Source organism: Calliphora vicina, chromosome 4 (assembly GCF_958450345.1).
Source record: "Calliphora vicina chromosome 4, idCalVici1.1, whole genome shotgun sequence".
NCBI lineage: Eukaryota > Metazoa > Arthropoda > Insecta > Diptera > Calliphoridae > Calliphora > Calliphora vicina.
Genome location: NC_088783.1, coordinates 76,054,668 through 76,075,391, shown reverse-complemented (window position 1 = coordinate 76,075,391; position 20,724 = coordinate 76,054,668). Strand labels below are relative to the sequence as shown.

Sequence of the window (20,724 nt, the reverse complement as noted above, 5' to 3'; positions counted from 1 at the left end):
TCGATTCATAAATTTGAAACTTATAATTTATTTATTTATCTGTATTTCCATACAACAAGACATACATCTTTTAATTATAGTGTGGAACTAGGGGAAGTTATAGTAATACAATTTACGGCCATTTTCACAATGTACGATTAAAAGTTAACGTGAACTTTAACCGCAAGTTAGGCTAATATGAATTTCACAATGTACGATTAATTCTTAACTGACACTATTTAACAACAAAGTTGCTGTTAAATATAACCGAATAAATTTCGCCGGTTAGCATCTTAATTGTAAGAAATATAATAAAAGAACATGGAAAAACATTTATATTTTTGTAATATTTATAATTTTTAAATGTGTAAAGCGAAGAAAAGTAAATTTTGCACGGGGTGATCCACTTACAAACCAAACAACAAATGTGCACTTTTCCTTGTTGGTTTTCAGTAATTGTTGTTCAGTTTGTTCTGTAAATTTTACAGTTAGGTACCTAAATATTTTTGAGTTTTATACGTTTTTTTATTATACCACTAAGAAAACACAAATTATTATTTTTTATGCCGTCTTTTAGACAATTTTTTATATTTCAATCTTTCATTACACTATTTTTCGTAAACAAATGTATGCATTATTGCCATACTTTCTACTGAATGCTTTGGTTAAGTAATCAAATGATGGTGAAACGTAAATGGGTAACCGTTGGTTAAATGGTCGCCGTTAAACAAACCGACAGTTAGTTAATTTTCCGGTTAAAATTAAATAATCGTACATTGTGAAAATGGCCGTTAGTTTAACATAATAATTTATTAATTGTGAAAAATTTAAACATTTTAAAGATCAAAAATAGTTAAGTCAATTTAAAAATAAAAAAAAAATCGATTTAAATACAATATAATATCTAGTTTAAAGAATGTAGTTAAGTTATATCATTATTCAAATGTTTCGTTATTTCGGATTTAAAAGTGTTTTTTACTAATTTTTCTGAACAAAGCAAACGAAATAGCTGTGTATGTGAGACATTACCCAATTCTTTTATATAATTTGGTATACCCCCATTTCCTGTGTAATCAACCGACTCATCCAATTGAAAATTTGTTCACCATTTTTTTTCGCCACAACAGTTTGGTTATATAAGTCACTAACAGAAGTATTAGCCAACTTTTATAGAGGTATGTCATCATCCGAATGAAAATCTCCATCCTATTTTGACTGGATACCCGAAGGTATGTCATCATCAGATCAACTTGCTCCTAATAATTCAGTTATTCGTCGGGTTCAAGACTACAAATATATTCTGATCCGAAGATATACCTTCGAACAAAATATCTTCAATTTAATGTTCATCATAATTTTTATTGAATGCGGGAAAACTTTTCAAATTAATATATTTCTCTAACCAGAGTAACCTGACGGCAAAGTTTTGTCAAAAAAGTTAAACGATGACCTAAAATGATTTAATTGTTTAGCAAACTGCCAATAGATGTCACTAAAAGACTCTAGAAAAGGTGGTTAGAAAAGTGACCACTAAACCGGAAAGAGTTAAGATCCAAAATGTGTAAGGATCGGTTCATAAGGAGTAAAACATTTTTATTTTTGACACGTATTTCCAAAAAAAAACATTTTTAAACAAATAGAAACTATAAAATATTCAACACACTGATTTAACATAACACACAGAGTATCCAAAACCGAAAACCGGTCAACCGGTTTTTTCATCTTCACCGGTTTCGGTTTTATTAACTTTTCGGTTTTTTGATAAACCGGTTTTTTTAAGACGGTTAACCTGTTTTAATGAAATATGTAAATTTTCTAAAGCTCACTCAAATATATTTATGAAAAACTTTGATGCCATTTTTAAAAATATGGATTTATTTTATAGATAATTAGTAACTTGATAATATTTCGTGAAAAATATAAATTAATTGCATAAAGATAGTGCCACTATCGAAATATACAGAAATACACCATTTATAATTGGTAATGTTTTTAGATATCGAAATATTTAGAAAGTGACGATTATTATGGTTTTCAAAACAAGAAGTTATTTACATAATTTTTGTCGGCAAATGTGCTGTATTTTGATTCATACATCAAGTCCCGGATCGGTTGGTATTTAAAATCGATGTACAAATGGCTGTGAAATAAGAAAAAAATTACTACCTCGATTTTTGTCTATTACTAAACTCTGGATTACTAAACTTTTAGACAATATGGTTATATAATGGTAAATATTTCAAAGACCTTTTTTATACCAAAAAATATTTTCAATCTTTATTTTAAAGTATACTTTGTTGAAGGGTATATAGGATTCGAAACAGCCGAATATAGATCTCTTACATGTTTTAACCAATTTAACTAACTTCACTGAGACAATTTTGTTTATACAATAACCATAAACAATTTTTTGTTGATAACGTCAAAGAATTGATTTTTTACCAAGAAAAAATTTAATTTCTTAATATACAGTTATGTCGATGTAGATATTTTATTGGTGAAAGCTAATATAAAGGAAACTTATTGGTAATTGTCTCTTTGCATATCTTTACATTAGTAATGTTACTTAATGCAATACTTATCGTCAAAACCCAGCTTTTGAAATATGCATCATAGCAAGTTCAACATTGACACCTGGATAAAAAACGATATTGCTAGTGCTCAGTTGATAATTACAACCATTAAAACCGCAGGGTAAAAACTCGCTTACACACGTAAACACATTCATACATACATGTACAATTGGATAGAGAAGGGAAATTAAATTTCCTTCACAATGTTTTTGTTAACTGATTGTTATTGGTCTTGATGTTATTTTCGTCATTGTAGTTGTTATTGACATTGTTGTTGCGGTCGGATGGTTGCTGTTTTCGTTGTTCATTTCTACTCACTTTTTTTCTGAGAAAATCTCTCACTCACTTACATAAACACACATGTAGAAATATGTTTGATTTTTTTTAGTTTATTTAAAAAATTGTTTTTTATTTCTCTCTCTTTGTTTGTGTGTCTGATCTCTGTTTTTATGTATTTTCTGGGTTTTCATTGTACATTTTCTTTTCAGGTCATGTGGGTGAGACGGACATCTGAGAAAGTATCACTATTGACTGTGGGAAATGTCACTTATAGTAGTGACCCTAGAATACGCGTGAAATTTCAATATCCCAACAATTGGCGACTGCTGATAAATCCCACCCAATGGGATGATGCGGGCATTTATATGTGCCAAGTATCGACACATCCACCAAGGGTTTTTACAACAAATTTAACCGTTATAGGTAAGGAAATACAAAAAAACATGAAAGCGTAAAAATAAACATTAAAAATTGAGGTTAGTACAATAAATACTTATACGCATACTACAACTAGTAGAAGACAGAGATAAAACGGAAGCAATTGCAAGTATCAGCTGGGTAAGATGACAAGTTAAAGACCATAAAAAATATAACTTTATAGAAAATTTTTCAAATAAACTAAAGTTTTAAATTAATTCGTTTAAATTTAATTTAGTTAATCTCAAAATACATAAGACATATTAAAATAGGATTAGCCCTTATTTTACAGTTTTTGTGTATTTAATGTTCCAAAGATCTAAAAATGTCTAGAAAGAAAATGCTGAAAATTGGAGAAAATGCTAAAAACGTTTACAAGTTCCACATTTTAATTGAAGTCTAGCTCAAAATTGCTAAATTAAAAATAAATATATTTTGAACAAAAATATTCCAATTAAAAATTGATTTTTATTTAATTTTCCCAAAGATTTTAAAATATATATTACAAACATTTTCTGATATCGATAACTTTTAAAAATAAATATTAAATAAGAAAAAATCTATTTTTAAAAGAATATCGAGGGCCTATATTCAAAACCCTCTATCTTAAAAACATAACATTTCATGAGAGCCAAAAAACCTTTTTCTTCGCATATTACTTGAGTTATTAAAATTCGGTATTCTACAATATTTTTTAAAGCAAATACAGAATCTCACATATAATTGGTTTTTAAAATTTTGCATTATTGGAGACTTTATGAAAGATATAGGGTTTTTCTTCACAAAATATTCAATGAGTATGTATGAAAATTATAAGATAGAGGATTTTGCATTTTAATAAAATTAAATTATTTTGATTACATTTATGTCATCTGTCAGTTTTCAACGTGATTTACTTAAGATAACGGCTAATAATACAACTTAAGATAAAAAATTAACACTAAACAATATTATACAAAAAGTTATAGAAGACATTTTTTTTGCTTTTTTATTTTTGTTTGGACTTTGCTTGGTGCAGACACTTTTTAAGCAAACTCCAACTTTAACCATTTATTTTTATGCCATGGACATTATATTTTCCAAAAATAAAAAGGTAAAATATTATCATGGCTATTCATTTCAGAATCGGCATCGCTATAAATTGATAAATGATTGAAAAGTGTAAAATTCATATTCAGCATTCAAAAATTAGTAAGAAAACATGAATTGCAAGAAGAAATTATTCCAAAAAAATATTTGAAAATTAATTTTTTGAAAAGATAGAGGGTTTTGCATTCGGAAAAAGATAGAGAAATAACAAAAATTCAAATACAACTGCAAAAAAAATAAGTTTCTTATGAAATTCACACCATAGATGAGGGCTGTTTTACTAAATATTTTACCTTCAAAAAGTAATTTTCTTGAAAATAAAAGATGGAGGGTTTTGAATATAGTCCATCGATATCTCAAATCCTAAATTTTACATTTTCAATATTCTTCTTAAACGATATTTCAAAAACTTCTAAGGAGTGAGATAGAAAAAACCTTAACACACTTTGGGTGCGAAAAGTTAAAGCCAATGCAGGTTTACAAAACATACAAAATGCAGGTTTAAAAACTTACAAAGCTCAAAAAGTTGCTGACAAGAACTAGGAATAGAAAATAGAATTTGCAATAGCAATTTAAATTTAACGGACTGTAACGACTGCCTGCAACATTTAACATGTTTATAAACATGTCCGTCAGTAGATGCTTCTACTTGTCAACAATGTTGATAGCATGCCGATATTATCATTGTTTGTAATGTTTAAGTTGCTAACATTAACATCGAAAGCTTTAGAATTCGAATATACTAGGTTTGTCCGTTAATATCATTGTAGAAGCTACTCGAAAGATGGCACGGTCTATAAATAGTTGCAAAGGTTGCAGTCGTTAGTCAGTTTATCATAGACGCTGTTAGGGTAAACATCAACTGCATTACCAGTGTATACTTGCTCATTATAAAGTGTGTAATTTAAGTATGTGTGTATATCTTCGAGTTATAAACGTGTATAAAAACACTGAGCGACTATTTAATGTGTTGTTGTAAAAATTTAAATAAATAAAGAAGTGTTACAAATTTTAAACAACTGAACTTCTTTTATTTTCCATCAAACGTATCTAGTTTATTTAATGGAAATAAACCACTGTTTTTAAAATTTAAAAACGTAACAATTAGTTAAATCTAAAACTAAATGTTCAAAAATAGATTACAAAATATTTTTTAAGAAATAATTTAAAAAATTGTTGACCAAAAGCAAAAACTAAATTTCGTTTTAATTTGTAATTTTATGTTATAATGAGTTAACGATGTCAGAAAATGTGAATATTTATAGGCGAATTTAATATAAAATCCATTGCTTATGAGTGACATTTTACTCAGAGCAAACACAGCTGAATATTTCTGAAATTATATTTTACCATTCGATTCTACACGAAAAAGTAGAAAGAATATGCTTTATTTCACTCTTTTATAATGCACCATTAATACATTATGGAGATTGGAAAATCAGAATTGTCGTTTCTGGAGAGAGAAAAATCTGCATGACAAACTTAGTCTCCATTATATCCCGAACAAATCACTGTCTGTGCGGTTTACATGCCGAAGGAGTCATCGGTCTATTAGTCAACATTTATTTCTCATTTCATTGTCAATCATTGGGAGTAGAAATGGCGCGTGAAACCATCGCTTTGTTGATCCAAACGTTTGGTGACCCAATTATCTCACGAAATGGACCTGTTAATTGGTCACCTCGTTCTTTTGATTTGACACCTTTGGAATACTTTTTGTGGGGGCAGGTTAAATCGTTGGTCTTTGTTGATAAAACAGCAACGATTGATCAATTAGAAGCTAACATTCGATGCACTAATGACGAAACAAGACAGCATATATTTGAAAGTGTGGCGCAAAATTGGACCGAAGCCAACATTCGATGTACTATTGACGAAACAAGAAGGCATATATTTTAAAAAGTGGTGCAAAATTGGACCGACAGAATGGCGTTCATAAGGAGCAATCGATGGTCCATATTGCAGAAATTATTTTTAAACGTTATATACACCATGAAAATTGTGAGCTAATAAAGCCAAAATTTTGCTCATTCCATTGGACTTGTTGTATTTTATTTAAAAAACAATTTCTGTGCCTCTTAAAAAAAAACACCATAAGATGCATTAATTAATTTTACTGAGTGCGGTGGTGATGATGAAAAACCCTTTGTTTGCTTTGAAAATATCACACAACAAATACATTTGACTTCACAACTTTTAAACAAATCCCTTTTATTCAAATATTTTAATACTTTTTTTTTTTGACTAGCGATCTTCATATTTTTTTCTGGAAAAAATTAATTTTTTCAATCACTCCAATGTAATCATGATGCATTTCAATATGGCCAAATAAGGCTTATTTCCCTATGGAATCGTATTATAAAGTTAGATATGAAATATATTCATCTGTTTTTACTCTGTAGTAAATTTAGCTCAAAATCAGTTGTTTTAGTTGCATATATGCTGCATAATTAGTTTGATTTTTTGCAAAAAAAAAAAAAACCATCGGAAAATCACAAAAGCATATGATATAACCAAATCTAAATATTTAAACGAAGTCTAACCTTTATATGATATAATGTTTAAATTAAATAATGTTCTTTAAAACTCTTAATAAATTTGGTAGGCTATCAAGAGCAAAGGTATAAGTTTTAATAAATGTTACTTATCATTCTTCCATTACTTTTGCTTAATGGATGTTCCAAACAAAACAATAAATTTATATTTAGCCTCCTGCCCTTAAGTACATAAAAGCAGCACATAAAAAAAGTGCAAGACAATAATGAAAATACGATAAAGGAAAATGTGTCTTATTAATTAAACGATTTATAGGTTTTCCACGTTGACTTCTCTCATTCGCAAATAAAACAAAACAAAAAGGAAAAAAACAACCTTAATTCGCAAGGACCAACAACATGAATCCAAGAATCCTTATATAGTTATTTCATTATCTTACTGCCATTTAATTCATGTTCTTTTCTGTCTATTTTATTTTGTTTGTCCTGTTTCATTGCAGAACCTCCTTTGCGTTTAATTGATGACCAAGAACGAGATGTTGGTGATCGTTATTATAAAACTGGCAGCACCATTGACTTGCAGTGTCAAGTTTCCCGTAGCTTTTTATACAAAGAAAAACAAAATATTTTAAAATCCCTTAAGCCTTTAAATGTACACAATGACAGTAACACCACCAGCAGCAACAATAGCTCTACTACGGCAAGCAGCAGTAGTTTTCGTGGCACAAGCAGCAGCAGTAGCAGTAGTAGTGGAGGTACCGGTAGCAATACTTTAAATCCTGGCTACAGTAACAACAATAACAAGAATCAAACTAAAATGACTGCCAACAAAAATAGTAATAATAAACATGTTAGTCCTGCTACAAATATTAATGGAATCTCGTCGCCTTCTTCCTCGGCAACTACAACCACTGGCTTTGGTTCTTTTAACAATGATTTATTACAAAATACAAACCAATCTGCAACATCCGCTGACAAGCAGGGAATTGCTCTTGAACAACAATTCAGTAATTTAGTGTTTTGGTCAAAAGATGATGAAGAACTTCCGTCGTCAGCCTTAAAACGTATAAGGTTAGTAAAACTACATTTACTTAAAACACACTTAAATACTTAACTATTCTACACAATTATTTCACCAGCTTGTTCACAAGTATTTTAATTAAATGAAAACACAATTATAATTAACCTGTTCTAATATGTTGACACCTTAAATGTGGTCCTTTTTGCTGTCTAAACTGTTCGAAAATGCCCCAGCTCTAAAGCGACTACAGTTTATTATCCTGTTTGTAAGCGACAACTAAGATGACAGTTTTGGGTTGTTAAAGCTGTCGTTATTTGCATAGTTGAGTATGAATGTGTTCTGAACAAAGGACACCAGATGTTCCACAGGGAATACCTCTGTGTTTGTTTACCTTTGTGTTTATTTTAGTTAGATTGTGTGCAAAGCATATTGTGTGATGTTTGTTTGTGTAAGTTTTCTTTTTTTGTTAGGTAGAGGTGTAAAGAGGTAGTGAAAGGTCCTTCTTAGACTCTTATAAAATTAATTTAAATTTTTTTTGTGTTTATTAGAAGGTTGAAATTTTCACTGAATTGTTAAAACAAACATACATATGTTAGAAATAATATTAAAAAACATAATTTTGGGAAGTTATTTGAGTAAATTTTGTTCATGATTTGTTTTCTTTAATACATCAATAGCATCATACATTTATATGACCAAAAAGTAATATTTCATCATCTGAATTCCGTTGGCGTGAATTACTTTGGTGAAGAGGCTTAAAAGTTTTCGCGATTTCAAAAATATAAACAAAAAATTTATTTAATATTTTCGGATAATTTAAGTGACTAATTTGTAGTATAAGCGTGAAAAAATACTTCTCAACTCTAGAACAATAAAGAAATGAATTTTACGTTAGTTTTAAGTATTCAAAATATCTAGTCTTCAATATAACGATATCACGCGTTACGCAAATATTAATCGCGATATACACGTAGTTTAGAAGAGATGAACTGTTTATAAAATTATTTGTGCGGATAAGCTAAAACCTAGTAATTCACTAATCAATTTAATTTTAAAATAAATTATACAGAGATGTTTTTTTTGCAATGATTTTAATCGTTAGATTTTGTCTCACTCACAAAAATTCACCCAATAAACCAGTAACTTGTTGAGGTGCCTCGTGAAAAACTGTATTTATTAAAAAAATACGTAATTTTTGTTTGCTTTCAAAGTGATAAAACCCTCTTATTAACACTATGCAACAAAAAATAATACCTGGAAAGTGATACAAAATCTTGAGTTAGGTTAAAAACCGGTTTTTCATACCATTAAGCACTTATAAGCCATTAACAAAGCTGATTCTCAATCGATTTTAATTTTTTAAACATATTTAAAAAGAAGAAACTATGGCCTTTCCAATGGTAATATATATACCATTGGAAAGGCCATAGTTTCAAGTTTTAAGTATTTTGACAAAATTTGTGTGCATTTCTTCAGAAAACATATTTATACCCTGCACCACCATAGTGGGGAGGGTATTATGCGTTTGTGCAGATGTTTGTAACGCCCAAAAATATTAGTCTAACAGAATCACTTTCTGAGTCGATTAAACGATCCGTCTGGTCGGCTGGCTGGCTGTCCATGTAAACCTTGTGCGCAGAGTACAGGTCGCAATTTTCAAGATATTTCTATCAAATTTGGTAAATATTATTCTTTCGGCACAAGGACCAAGCCTGCTGAAACTGGCTGAAATCGGTCCATTATTTCACCTAGCCCCCATACAAATGTCCTTCCGAAATTGGACTTTATCGGTCATAAATGTTTAATTTATAAATGTTTCTCCACAAATTGCGCTCCAAATAAGTTTTATATATACAAAATTCATGTCACCAAATTTTGTTACGATCGGTCCATAATTAGTCATAGCTCCCATATAGACCCGCTTCCGAAAATCACTTTAACGTGCATAAATCGCTTAAAAATTTTGGTATACTTATTATAAAAGTAAAACCATATTATAATGGTTGTGACCATTTTATGATAAACAATTTAACAAAAATTGTATCATATTATTATTGTGAGAATCATGTTATAGTTACGTAGGGACAATATTAAGATAACTTATAAGAATCATATTACTTTCCTCATTGTGTAATATTTTACATGTTTGTCATAAAAATAAAACCAATTATAGTTTAAGATTGTGGTTCCCATAACTATGTTTTTTCTTTGCGTGTAAAAGAACAGAATTTTCTATGAAAAATAATGCATTTTACGTATTTTAGTATATTCATTAGGCTGGGTCAAATTATATGCATTTTACTTAGAAATGTTTGCTTAACCGCTTTCTTTTTAACTCGTTATCGTGATATAATTTTGCTTCTGCTGCACCTTAAGTTAGGTTATATGAAACAATTTGTTAAAAAGCTTGATATAAACGGTGAAGCTTTCTGCTATCTTAAAACGATATTCCCAAAATTAAGCTAAGGCAAAATAAAAGGAGGTTTTTTATCAATATCATCCCAAGTCTTTTTTTAATTTTTACCTATTTTGATAAATTTTAGTTATTTTTATTGGACCTCAAATTCGAAAAATTATGAAAGATGAGGAGTTTTTGAATAAGCTAACTTCCATTGAAAAATGACCATGGAAGACTTTTGTGTCGCTTTGTAAATAAAAGAAGCCATGACAATATCGCTGTGGTTAATACATTTTTGAGTGCCTATGGTGAAATGGGCTGCCACATGTCTATAAAAATTTATTTCCTGCATTCGCATTTGGACTTCTTTCCAGATAATCTGGGGCAGTTCAGCTGCGAACACGGTGAACGTTTTCACCAAGAAATGGTCACAATAGAAAAACGTTTCGAAGGAAAGAACACAAGGAAACTATTTTCCGAATATTACTGGTCACTTCTACAGCAAACTGATGATAATGAGTTAAAATGACATTTTTTAAAAAAATTTGTTTTAGTACAATCTTTAATAACATCGTCAATTTTGAATGTGTTTTTGAAAGCAAGGTAAATTTTGTGAAACCTTTTTCGAAAAAGTTTAATAACAGTTTTTTCAAAATATCTTAAAATTTTGAGGGTGTTTCAAAATCTTTGAAAACGGTTTTAGTATTTCCTCACCTAGGCCTACAACCTCCATTAGGTCGCTCTTCAAGTTCTGGCACAAAGTGTCATTTTGTATTTAATTTAAAAACTCTTTTGTTGTACATATATATGCAATTAAATCAGACTTTAAAGTTTATACGTTAATTGATAAAAAAAACGTCTTCATATTCAATACGATATGCAAAGTAATATGAATCGAATCCATTGTTAAAAAGTTTCTGTATGCACAAGGTGTATACATATATTAAAGTGACTTTCTTATTATAAATAGATGATCGCACCGGCTTTGTCCGGTATATATTTACAAATGTTAGTTCTTCAAATTTCTCCAAAAAATGTCTCTTATTAAGTGAAAAGAAGGCAATATATTAAAAATTAAAGTGTCCGAATTTTTTAATTTTTTTCTTTACAAACCATCTCCTGAAAAGTATACTTTTTTCTCTGAGTGTAGATATGCTAACATAACTTTTGAAATCATTAGAACTTGTAGTTTTCATACAATGGTGAACTCAGTTGTCTATCTTGTATAAACAAATTATGAAAATAAAAAGTCAGATTTTGAGATATCCAAGGATATAGGACATTTTCTGATTTAGAAGATCCTTTTTTTGGAAGATATGTAATTTTTATAAAATATTTTTAAAGATAAAACTGAATACGATATGGGTTGGTTTATATGGCATAAAGTGAGCATTTACTTGATTTGAATTTTAACAAAATCAAACAAGAGACAAATTTAAAACTCTTTTTCGATACTCGTATATTTTGGAATTACCCAATTGTCAACTGATATCTACAAATGTCATTCGACATTAAAAACACTTTAACTAATATTCATTAGCAATTATCTTAAAACCCAAAGAAAAAATACAAATATACTACAATTATCCAAATACCAGATTTGTTCTCATAAGCCGCAAATAAATCATTGGTATGTTCATTTATAATTCATCCTAATTGAACTCTTATGTAAATTAGTATTACTTTAACATGAAAATAATGTTTTTAGTTTTCTTAATTCCCAGCTAGAAAATCAATGCACAAATTAAAATTTCGAAACAACAAAACAAGATGAAATAAATAGAGCATAAAACACATCAAACACATTGGTAAAGAACTTTATTATCATTTTAAAGTGTTTCCAGGCCACAACTATAAAAGACTGTTGTTTCACATGCAAAACAGATGCATTAGCCATAACAAAATTTAAAATGAACAAAGAAAAAATAAAGAAAGAAAGGGAGAGTGGAGAATGAAATATAGTATGATTATTTAACATTATCTACGTTTTGTATTTTATCAGATGGTAGGATATCAATTGGAAATTACAGTGGAGTTGAATTTAAGAAAATTGTAAATGAACATTAAAGATTTTTGTCTGGCCTAATAAAGAGAAGGACACTAATGTGGGGCAATATTCACATCACTTTATTGGTTTGTTAAGAAAAATGGAAAATTTTAAATGAAATTGTAATCTAACACACCACAGTGCACACAATATATACAATAAGTGAAACCAATATTTTATTTCTTTTTATCTCATATATGCAATATTTGCGTATCCACTGACTGAAAAATAAAGAAATTGCTAATAATGAAATTGTCTGATAACTGATACAACCAGATAAGTACATTTATATTTCCACAGACACAACTTTGTATGCTCTCATACAACCATTAACAACATTAAATAATACAATCATAATTAACTTAATTAACATTAAAGCAAAGCGCATAATGATCATATATAATATTAAACAGCAATGGGGAGTTTTCAATTCATTTGAATTTAAATCACAATATAATGGATTTTTAATGAATGTTTGGACGGACGTTGTGGAGAGTAACTACAATTTCAACCGACCAAAAGTCTCAATAGGCACTAATAAAAAGAACGGTCTCTGAATGTGAGTGATAGATAATCAGAAAGAAAATCAGACAATAAAAACAACTACAAAAGTACAAAATGCTTTTAACTTGAATAGTGCTAGTCATGCTTAAGTATCAATAGATAGGCGGGCAAGCAAGGAAGTTCTTTCTTAGATACTATAACGCTGGTAGTTAGTTAAAGGACTAGCTTGAATATCTGTGAATATGATGATATCCTCTTGAGCGAACTCACTTAATTGTGAATCAATCGATTTTTATCACCGATATCTTATTTTGTTCCTATTACATATGGCTTTGCGATGAAATAATAAATCTGAACAATTTCTGCCGTTTTCGATTTTTTATGATTTTTTTAAATAAAAAAAATTGCTGTTTTCACGTAAAAAATAAATTTATTGCTTAAATTTGTAATTTGACTTAAAAATTTAAAAAAAATCTATGTAGATAGGTAGCCATGATGCATCAAATGTATATAGTGTTTACTCAAGCCTTTTTTTGTTGTTGATCTATGTAATCCACAACTTCCTACTAAAAGGTATGCTTCCTGTGCCATTTTTTCCTTTAACAAATAGTATCAACGTTATGCTTTGGGAACTCCAAATAATTTTTATGATGTCTTTATATCAATGGACTTAATCCAGGATAAGTGTCCTGATTTTCTAACATTCATGCATAGATGCAGTGGACGAATTTCATACTCAACGCACGAACGTGTACTCTAGACATGCCCTTAAAAAATAGATTTGCCTTGGATGGGTATTATTTCGTTCATTTGCAGCTAAAACTAACTGCAGCAAATTAATAATCAATAAAATCACTTTCAGTGAATACGGGAGACCTGCTAGCTTTCCTAATGGAAAAATGGTGTCGTTCCATTCACCGTTTTGGCGAAAGTAAAATGGTGGCTCTAGATATTTCCAAGGCGTTCGATATAGTGTGGTAGGGTGTTTTTTATCAAAACTTATTGCTTTTGGTATCGATATTATCTTCTCTCGAATTATATCGAGCTTTTTCAGAGATCGCACTATTCGAGTTGTAATAGATAGGATCTCGTCAAACGAGTTTAAAATGACCTTCTACGTCAAACTTATAACCCTATCTATTGCAACAGCAACATTTGCCATTCATATTCATTCAGTTACAGACCAAGTCTTTTAAGAATTGGGGCAATGTGGCAAAAAATGAATGATTATCTTAACCTACGCTTTACCAAAGGTTTTTTATATACATGGTTTACCAATACCCACCCGGGTGACACTACACTTCTATAAATATATGCGACGAACGAAATTTTAAAAAATTGAAAAAACCTTATAAAAAGTTTAAAATGGTTCTATTAAATTCTATAAAACTCTAGAATTTGTTCAGTGAGTACAAATTTCATTTAAATCGAAACAAAATTAAAAAATATATTAAACCAATAAAATCGATGTGGTCACCCGGGTGGGTATTGGTAAAGCGAAGGTTAATCGGAACCTTCTAATAATCTCTGAATGAGGTCGTGCATATAGAGTCACTTTCAATGCTCGCAAGAATCAGTGTTGCATGTTGACACGTAAACGAACGACACACCATGTCGCTTCATCTGTATTTATGAGTGGTGTAAATATTGTGGAATCAGACACTTTTGATGTTCTGGGAATGAGAATACAATGTGATGTCCGCTGGCCTAAACACATTTTGCAAGCGTCCAAAGAAGCATTCAAGCATTTCTGAAACGGTGTAGGAATTACTTCACTCCTCTCAGGAGATCAGACTCCTCATTATTTATACCACCTATATCCGACCGAAAATGGAATACAACTCCAATGTATGGCCTGTGCGTACAGGAGAGGGCGAAGGTTATTATTGGTGACAGTTGGGTATTCAACTCTATTGATTCTCTAGAGCACCGTCGCAATGTGGGCTGCGTTTCACTGTTCATAGTGATGAAGACGAAAATGTTTCACCCGACAGCAATGCAAAATTCATCATCAAATAATATCTTTGAAAGCGTGGAGGTAGAAGATGCAGTAGAACTAGATCACAGCAATTCAGTTAAATATTTATCTAAGGACAAAAGTGTAGTTTGGAAAGAACAGCTGAATTTCAAATTTAATTTTATTTTATATATATTTTTTTTAATAATTGCTTTACATTTTAATGTTGGGTCATATTGACCCAAAGGATCAAAGGAAGGGCACATATTCAAGGGATGCAGAAGGGTTAAAAAAATTCCATATTTAATACTGTTTATTAAACATTTGCAATAAACCTAAGCTTCTAGAGAAAATTATCTTTCTAACAAGGTATAAAACAATAATTTCGTATGAAAAATAGCAATGTTATTCGAGTTTTATCTGACCAAATATTGAGCAAAAAGTGCTAGTTTACTCATATTTTACTCGCATTTCTATTGTTGACATAGTTGTTTACATAACTTTTGCATGCAAAACAGTGAGTAAATAATACAAAAATGTAGTTTTTCTTGAATATATGACGTAGGGAAATGTTAATAACTTGGTTATTTTTAACTCGATGTTCATGCCTTATACCTTGTTAGAAAGATAATTTTCTCTGAAAGCCTAGGTTTATTGCAAGTATTTAAAAAACAGTATTCAGATATCGGAAAAAGTACCATTATATACCCAATTTTACAACTTTCAATCGATTTCTGGCACGTGTTCTAGTTATCCGATTTCACTTAAATTTTGCAGTAGTTAGTTTTAGCTACGAACGACCAAAAGCAAATCTATTTTTTAAGGGCATGTCTAGTGTACACATTTTTAAATTTTGCTAGTGAAAGAAAAGTTGGGTACCCAAAATCCTAGAGCAGTGCATCAGCGATAACAGCACCCTCTCAGATAGGGCTTTTATCCCGGAAATTCTCCTTAATAATTTTCCGGGAATTTTACCAATTTTTCACTACCCATTCCAGGATATTTTTCCGGGAACCCTCGGAATTTAGAACTGATGAAAATACAGAGAAATACAGAGAACAAGTTGAAGCGCTAATTTTCACACCAAAAAATATGAAAGTACTTTTTTATAGTTTTTGCTTATATTCTCTGCAATAATGAATTAGTTTTTATTTTAATATACAGTAGCTCAATCACATAATCATAAAAAAATGTTTTCTTCACTTCTATTTGCACTCCACATAGAAGTGAAATGGTCAATGTATGTATTGGCATCATGTGAGAACGGCTGGAGCGATTTGGCTGATTTATTTTAGGAGATGCTTTGTAAAGAAAACAAATTAAAAAATTCCGGGTAAAGCTCGAATTTTTTTTTTAGTCCAGTCAACTGTAATAAAAAAGCCCCCTAAAGTATGCAGTACAAATTTAGATATTTTATTTGCAAATAAATAAGAACAGGTGGGTTGGAGAAACTTGATGAACTTACATTAGTAAACAGCTACCGGGCGAAACCGGGCGGTCAACTAGTCTCTAATAAATAACAAAAAATAATATCTGAATAACTTAAACTGTAACGTTTTGCAGAAAAACCAAAATAACTCAATTTCAAAAATGTTCGATAAATATTTAGTTACATATCCTCTGTTGTATAGATTGACTTTTAATAGCTTATGAATCGATTTTACCAAGTGTTGGAATACTTTGGGCTCTGTTGAGGTCCATGCTTCTAGTAAGGACACTTTTATCTGAACTAATGTGTTAAATTTTATTTGATGCACTCTCCTAGCTAATTCCTCCCAAAGATGGTCAATTACATTAAAGTGTGGGCTCTGTGCATGTTAAAACAATTGTAGAAAAAGTTTGATGTATTTAGATCCACGGAAACCCGTGCCGACCGTAGTACGAGCTTTGAAACAAATTGATATTGATTTCTATGTATCATTATTAAAAAAATTTTTAAACTTAGGTATTGACTAAATAAAACACATTTAAAAAAAGGCTTAGGTCCTTCGACATCATCTTATGAAGCATTCTGAACTTGATACATTGGATTTAGAAAAATATTTACCTATTATAACCAAAAAAAATCTTCAGTGAGTCAAGATTTAATCAATCCAATGTTAGTTACATCATTAGATATGTTGGTAAACTAAGTATAAGACACAATACACAATACACAATACTGACAAAATTCCTATAAGTAAATATTAAATTCAAAGAATTCGTACAGAAGCAGTTTGCACAGCTATTATTGACTGAATTCTAGAACACAAACTAAACAAGCAACTGCTTATTCTTGCTTGCGAATTGTTACTAAAATGTGTATTTGATGCAAGAATCAGAGAAGTCTCTGTGGGTTCTGATATTCCACTGTTCAACAAAAAAATATCAAAAATTTCGATCCAGCAAAAATGGGAAGCTACTCAGAAAAGTTATCGTGTATAAATGTTTCAGAAATGAACAAACTAACAGAAATTTAACGAACTGAATTGAATAAGGATATTGTTAGAATATTGTACCGAATTGTGGTAATCAGGTACTTACATCGTTTTTGGGTACTCAACACTCTGGCGAAGCTACTAGATACTTTCAGAGTTGTATTTTTTTTTGACAAATTCCAAAAAAATTAACAGGATAAAAATAAATATTGTTTAAAAGTACATCTTCTTTGTAGATAAACGTTAATAAATCGCTATTAAATACAAAACTCTAAAGTAAAAACTATTTTAAAATGTCTTCTAGAAAGTGTAAAATAAACCCACACCATTTTGATTTTATTTGCGGAAAAATTATTCAGTTAAATCGAGGATTTTCTATAACACAAACACTGCAAAATGCTTATTTACATTATTTTAGATTCCCCGTGTCAAATCAGGATAAAAAGTGGGTCCCTCATTCGATTTGCACAAATTGTAGTGAATATATTCCAAGTAAAATGAACATTAAAAATGTCAGTTTGGTTGACTCACAAAAAAGAGTTTTGACGCCACCCCACATTAAATTAGGTTTAATGAAAATCTTCGTAAAAGCTTTAGATAAGATAAAAACAGCATTTCAATATTTATGCAGCGTGTTCCCTAGTCTTTCTGAGACTAAATTAAAAAAAGGGATATTTGTGGGTCCTCAAATAAGAAAAAATTTGGGTGATACCTAATTTGATGTTGAAAAGCAGCAGGAATTCTTTTAAACTTGTTATTCAAGAATTTTTGGGGAATAAGAAAATTCAAAATTACAGAGATATTGTTGCGAATTTATTACATAATTTTTAACTGATGGGTGCAAAATGTCCCTCAAAATTCACTTTTTACATTCTCATATGGATTTTTTCCCGGAAAACCTCGGACACATGTGTGGCGAACGTAGAGAGCGATTCCATCAAGATTTGAAGTTTTTCGAGAAGAATATGCTAGGAGACTACTGTTGGAGTGTTGTGAAGGAGACAAATGAAAATAATTATTAAAAGAGGACTAAAACACATCACTATTAATTTTTTTGTCCTAATTTAATGTACATTTTTATAAGTTTCGTTTTTAATAAATATCTCAAAAGTTTGACGTCCAGGATTTTTTTTAATATTTTTTAAGAAGTTAGAAGATCTTAATACACAAATCTCCATATGTTTCAATTCATAAGCAAAAACCTTGTAAACTGGTGTATTTCTCTTGGAGGATATACGAAAAAGAAATTTAAAATTTGGTTTCCAGGAGCAATGCACCAAGCCCAGTGAATGGCGAAAGCAATTTACGCACTGAAAATGTCTTTACTTAGCTCTCAATTAAGAATTTCAATGAGAGATAAGGAAGCTCTATTAGTCACCTGCTTGTTCATTTTAACATCATATATCAAACCGTGGTTGAAATGCTTTTTATTGTAAAGGCTCCTTACCAGGATTTGTGTTTTTGGAAGGCCATGAATGCTTACGAAAAAAATTTCAAATGTATATCAAAAGCAGCGTTACAGAAGTTTTACCAGCATTTATGGTACCTTACAGATGAAGTGTGTATATTGTCTCTATTTGACCATGATATAGACCAGAAAACAAAAGCCAAAATGGTAGCTAAATTAACCAAAGAAAACCTATCAAGTCCTTATTTAATCGACTCAAAATTGATGACAGTTTTCTTCACAAGTAAACTACTACACAAGGAAAAAACAAATATAGTTTTGCATGTTTACTGTAACCATTTTTTAACATTATTAGAGTTACAGTAACTATTTATATGATTTTTTTAACTATAATATTTTTGATTTACGATCCACATGATTGTATCAACCATATATATGGTTACAGTAAACAAATATATGTTTGTGACTTCCTTCAGTGATCAAAAGTTTGAAATAATGGTAGCTATCTTTACCACTTTATGGTGGTAAATCTTCTATTTTGGTTATGGTATGAGGCTGTATATTGAGCTCCGGAGTATGCAATTTGCAATTTAAAACTCTTTAAGTTAAGTATCATTAACATAAATGTATTTTAAAGAGACGTGATTATTTTGATGAGATCGGTTAGACAAACAACCATTTGAAGAGTTTATCAAATGGTTTATAAAACTATTGAAAGTTTTACTGATTTTAAAGAAACTTTTCAGCCAGCTCTCCTATATATACAAACAAACATACAAATTGCTATAGAAATCACATCAGACTGATTGTATACTAGGATGGCCCTTATTTTGCATTTTTTCCAATTCCAGTGTCCCCAAGGTCTAGATTGTTCTTTGTGATATAAAAACCATTTAATGAACATTTTAACAAAATATGCACACTTTTTTTAAAGTTTCGTGTTTTGGATCAAAGTAAAAATATTAGAAATATACACAAAGTATTTTTATTTTTTTTTCACATTGACAGAAAACTTTAACCGATTTTGCTACAATTTTCAGCATGTAGTTAATAGACGCGGGGAACAATTTAAGATCATAAGAGCATCGAAAATTTACAACTTCCAAAATAAGAGCCACCCAAATATGTGCACATACAGTGCGATAAGTGATACAATACCCCATGCAATACGAGTACAATGAAAACTACTTGGGCAAATTAAAAAGTAATAATATTCGTACACAATACTTACGGCTATAATGGGTGGTCTGTTTCTCAATTCACTTTGGAGTATTATTGATCTAAAAGAGCAAATGATTGCAAACGGTTGGATATGATGCGGCTATTGTTAAATATACATTGCAGACATACGGACATTTGTATACGTGTAAATAGTTTGGAGAAGTTTAAAGATACAGCTGGAGCTGAACAGCACAATGGAGAGTGTTTATGTAAATGTGTTAATGATGTGGAGATGGCATAATGATTTGCCTGCAGGGCTTTTGTTGCAATAAATAACACAAACGTAAAAATCAAAATATTGAACAAATTGATTTCAAAGTTTTAAAATGTTTAAAGAAATATGAGTTATATAAATGTGAGCTTTATTTATGTCTACAAAACAAATATTTACATCTGGAGTCATGTAAGGGCACAAAACTCACTTGTATAATTTTACCCGTAAAAGCATCAGATATAACTGATATCATACATGATTGATACATTATTATACCCTACACCACCATAGTGGGGTATAGCGTTTTTGTAGATGTTTGTTACTCCCAAAAATAATAGTCTAACAGCACATTAACCCATTTTCGACTGGTGGTCGAATTTTCGACCAGCTAATTTGTAAATGAATATCTAAGAAGCTAACCATACTTTTTTAAATATTTTTTTTACAGATAGGAAGTTTTATATCTTTTTAAAATCTTTGATATATTTTTTTTTTGCTTTAAGTAAAACCAAAATTTTTGGTTGAAGGAACAAAAAATGCAATTTTTAGTCGCTTTAGGCCGTACTTTTTGGTAGTCAAAAATTCGACCAATGGCTGAAACCCATCAAATAGCATCATGCATACTTATTTAATTATTTTCTTCTCTTATTATATTAAAATGCTTCAAAATCATAACATATATTTTATTTTTATCCTTGTGTAATT

The 20,724-nt window shown here is 30.0% G+C and overlaps 1 protein-coding gene across 1 annotated transcript in view; it reads left to right on the top strand.

Annotated features, from left to right (window-relative positions):
- dpr18 (defective proboscis extension response 18) overlaps positions 1–20,724 on the top strand; it is a 156,412-nt gene that overhangs the window by 93,934 nt on the left and 41,754 nt on the right. The window contains exons 4-5 of the mRNA XM_065507998.1: positions 3,041–3,254; positions 7,333–7,903. Of these exons, the coding sequence (XP_065364070.1) occupies positions 3,041–3,254; positions 7,333–7,903 (785 nt within the window). The remainder of the gene's footprint in view (positions 1–3,040; positions 3,255–7,332; positions 7,904–20,724) is intronic.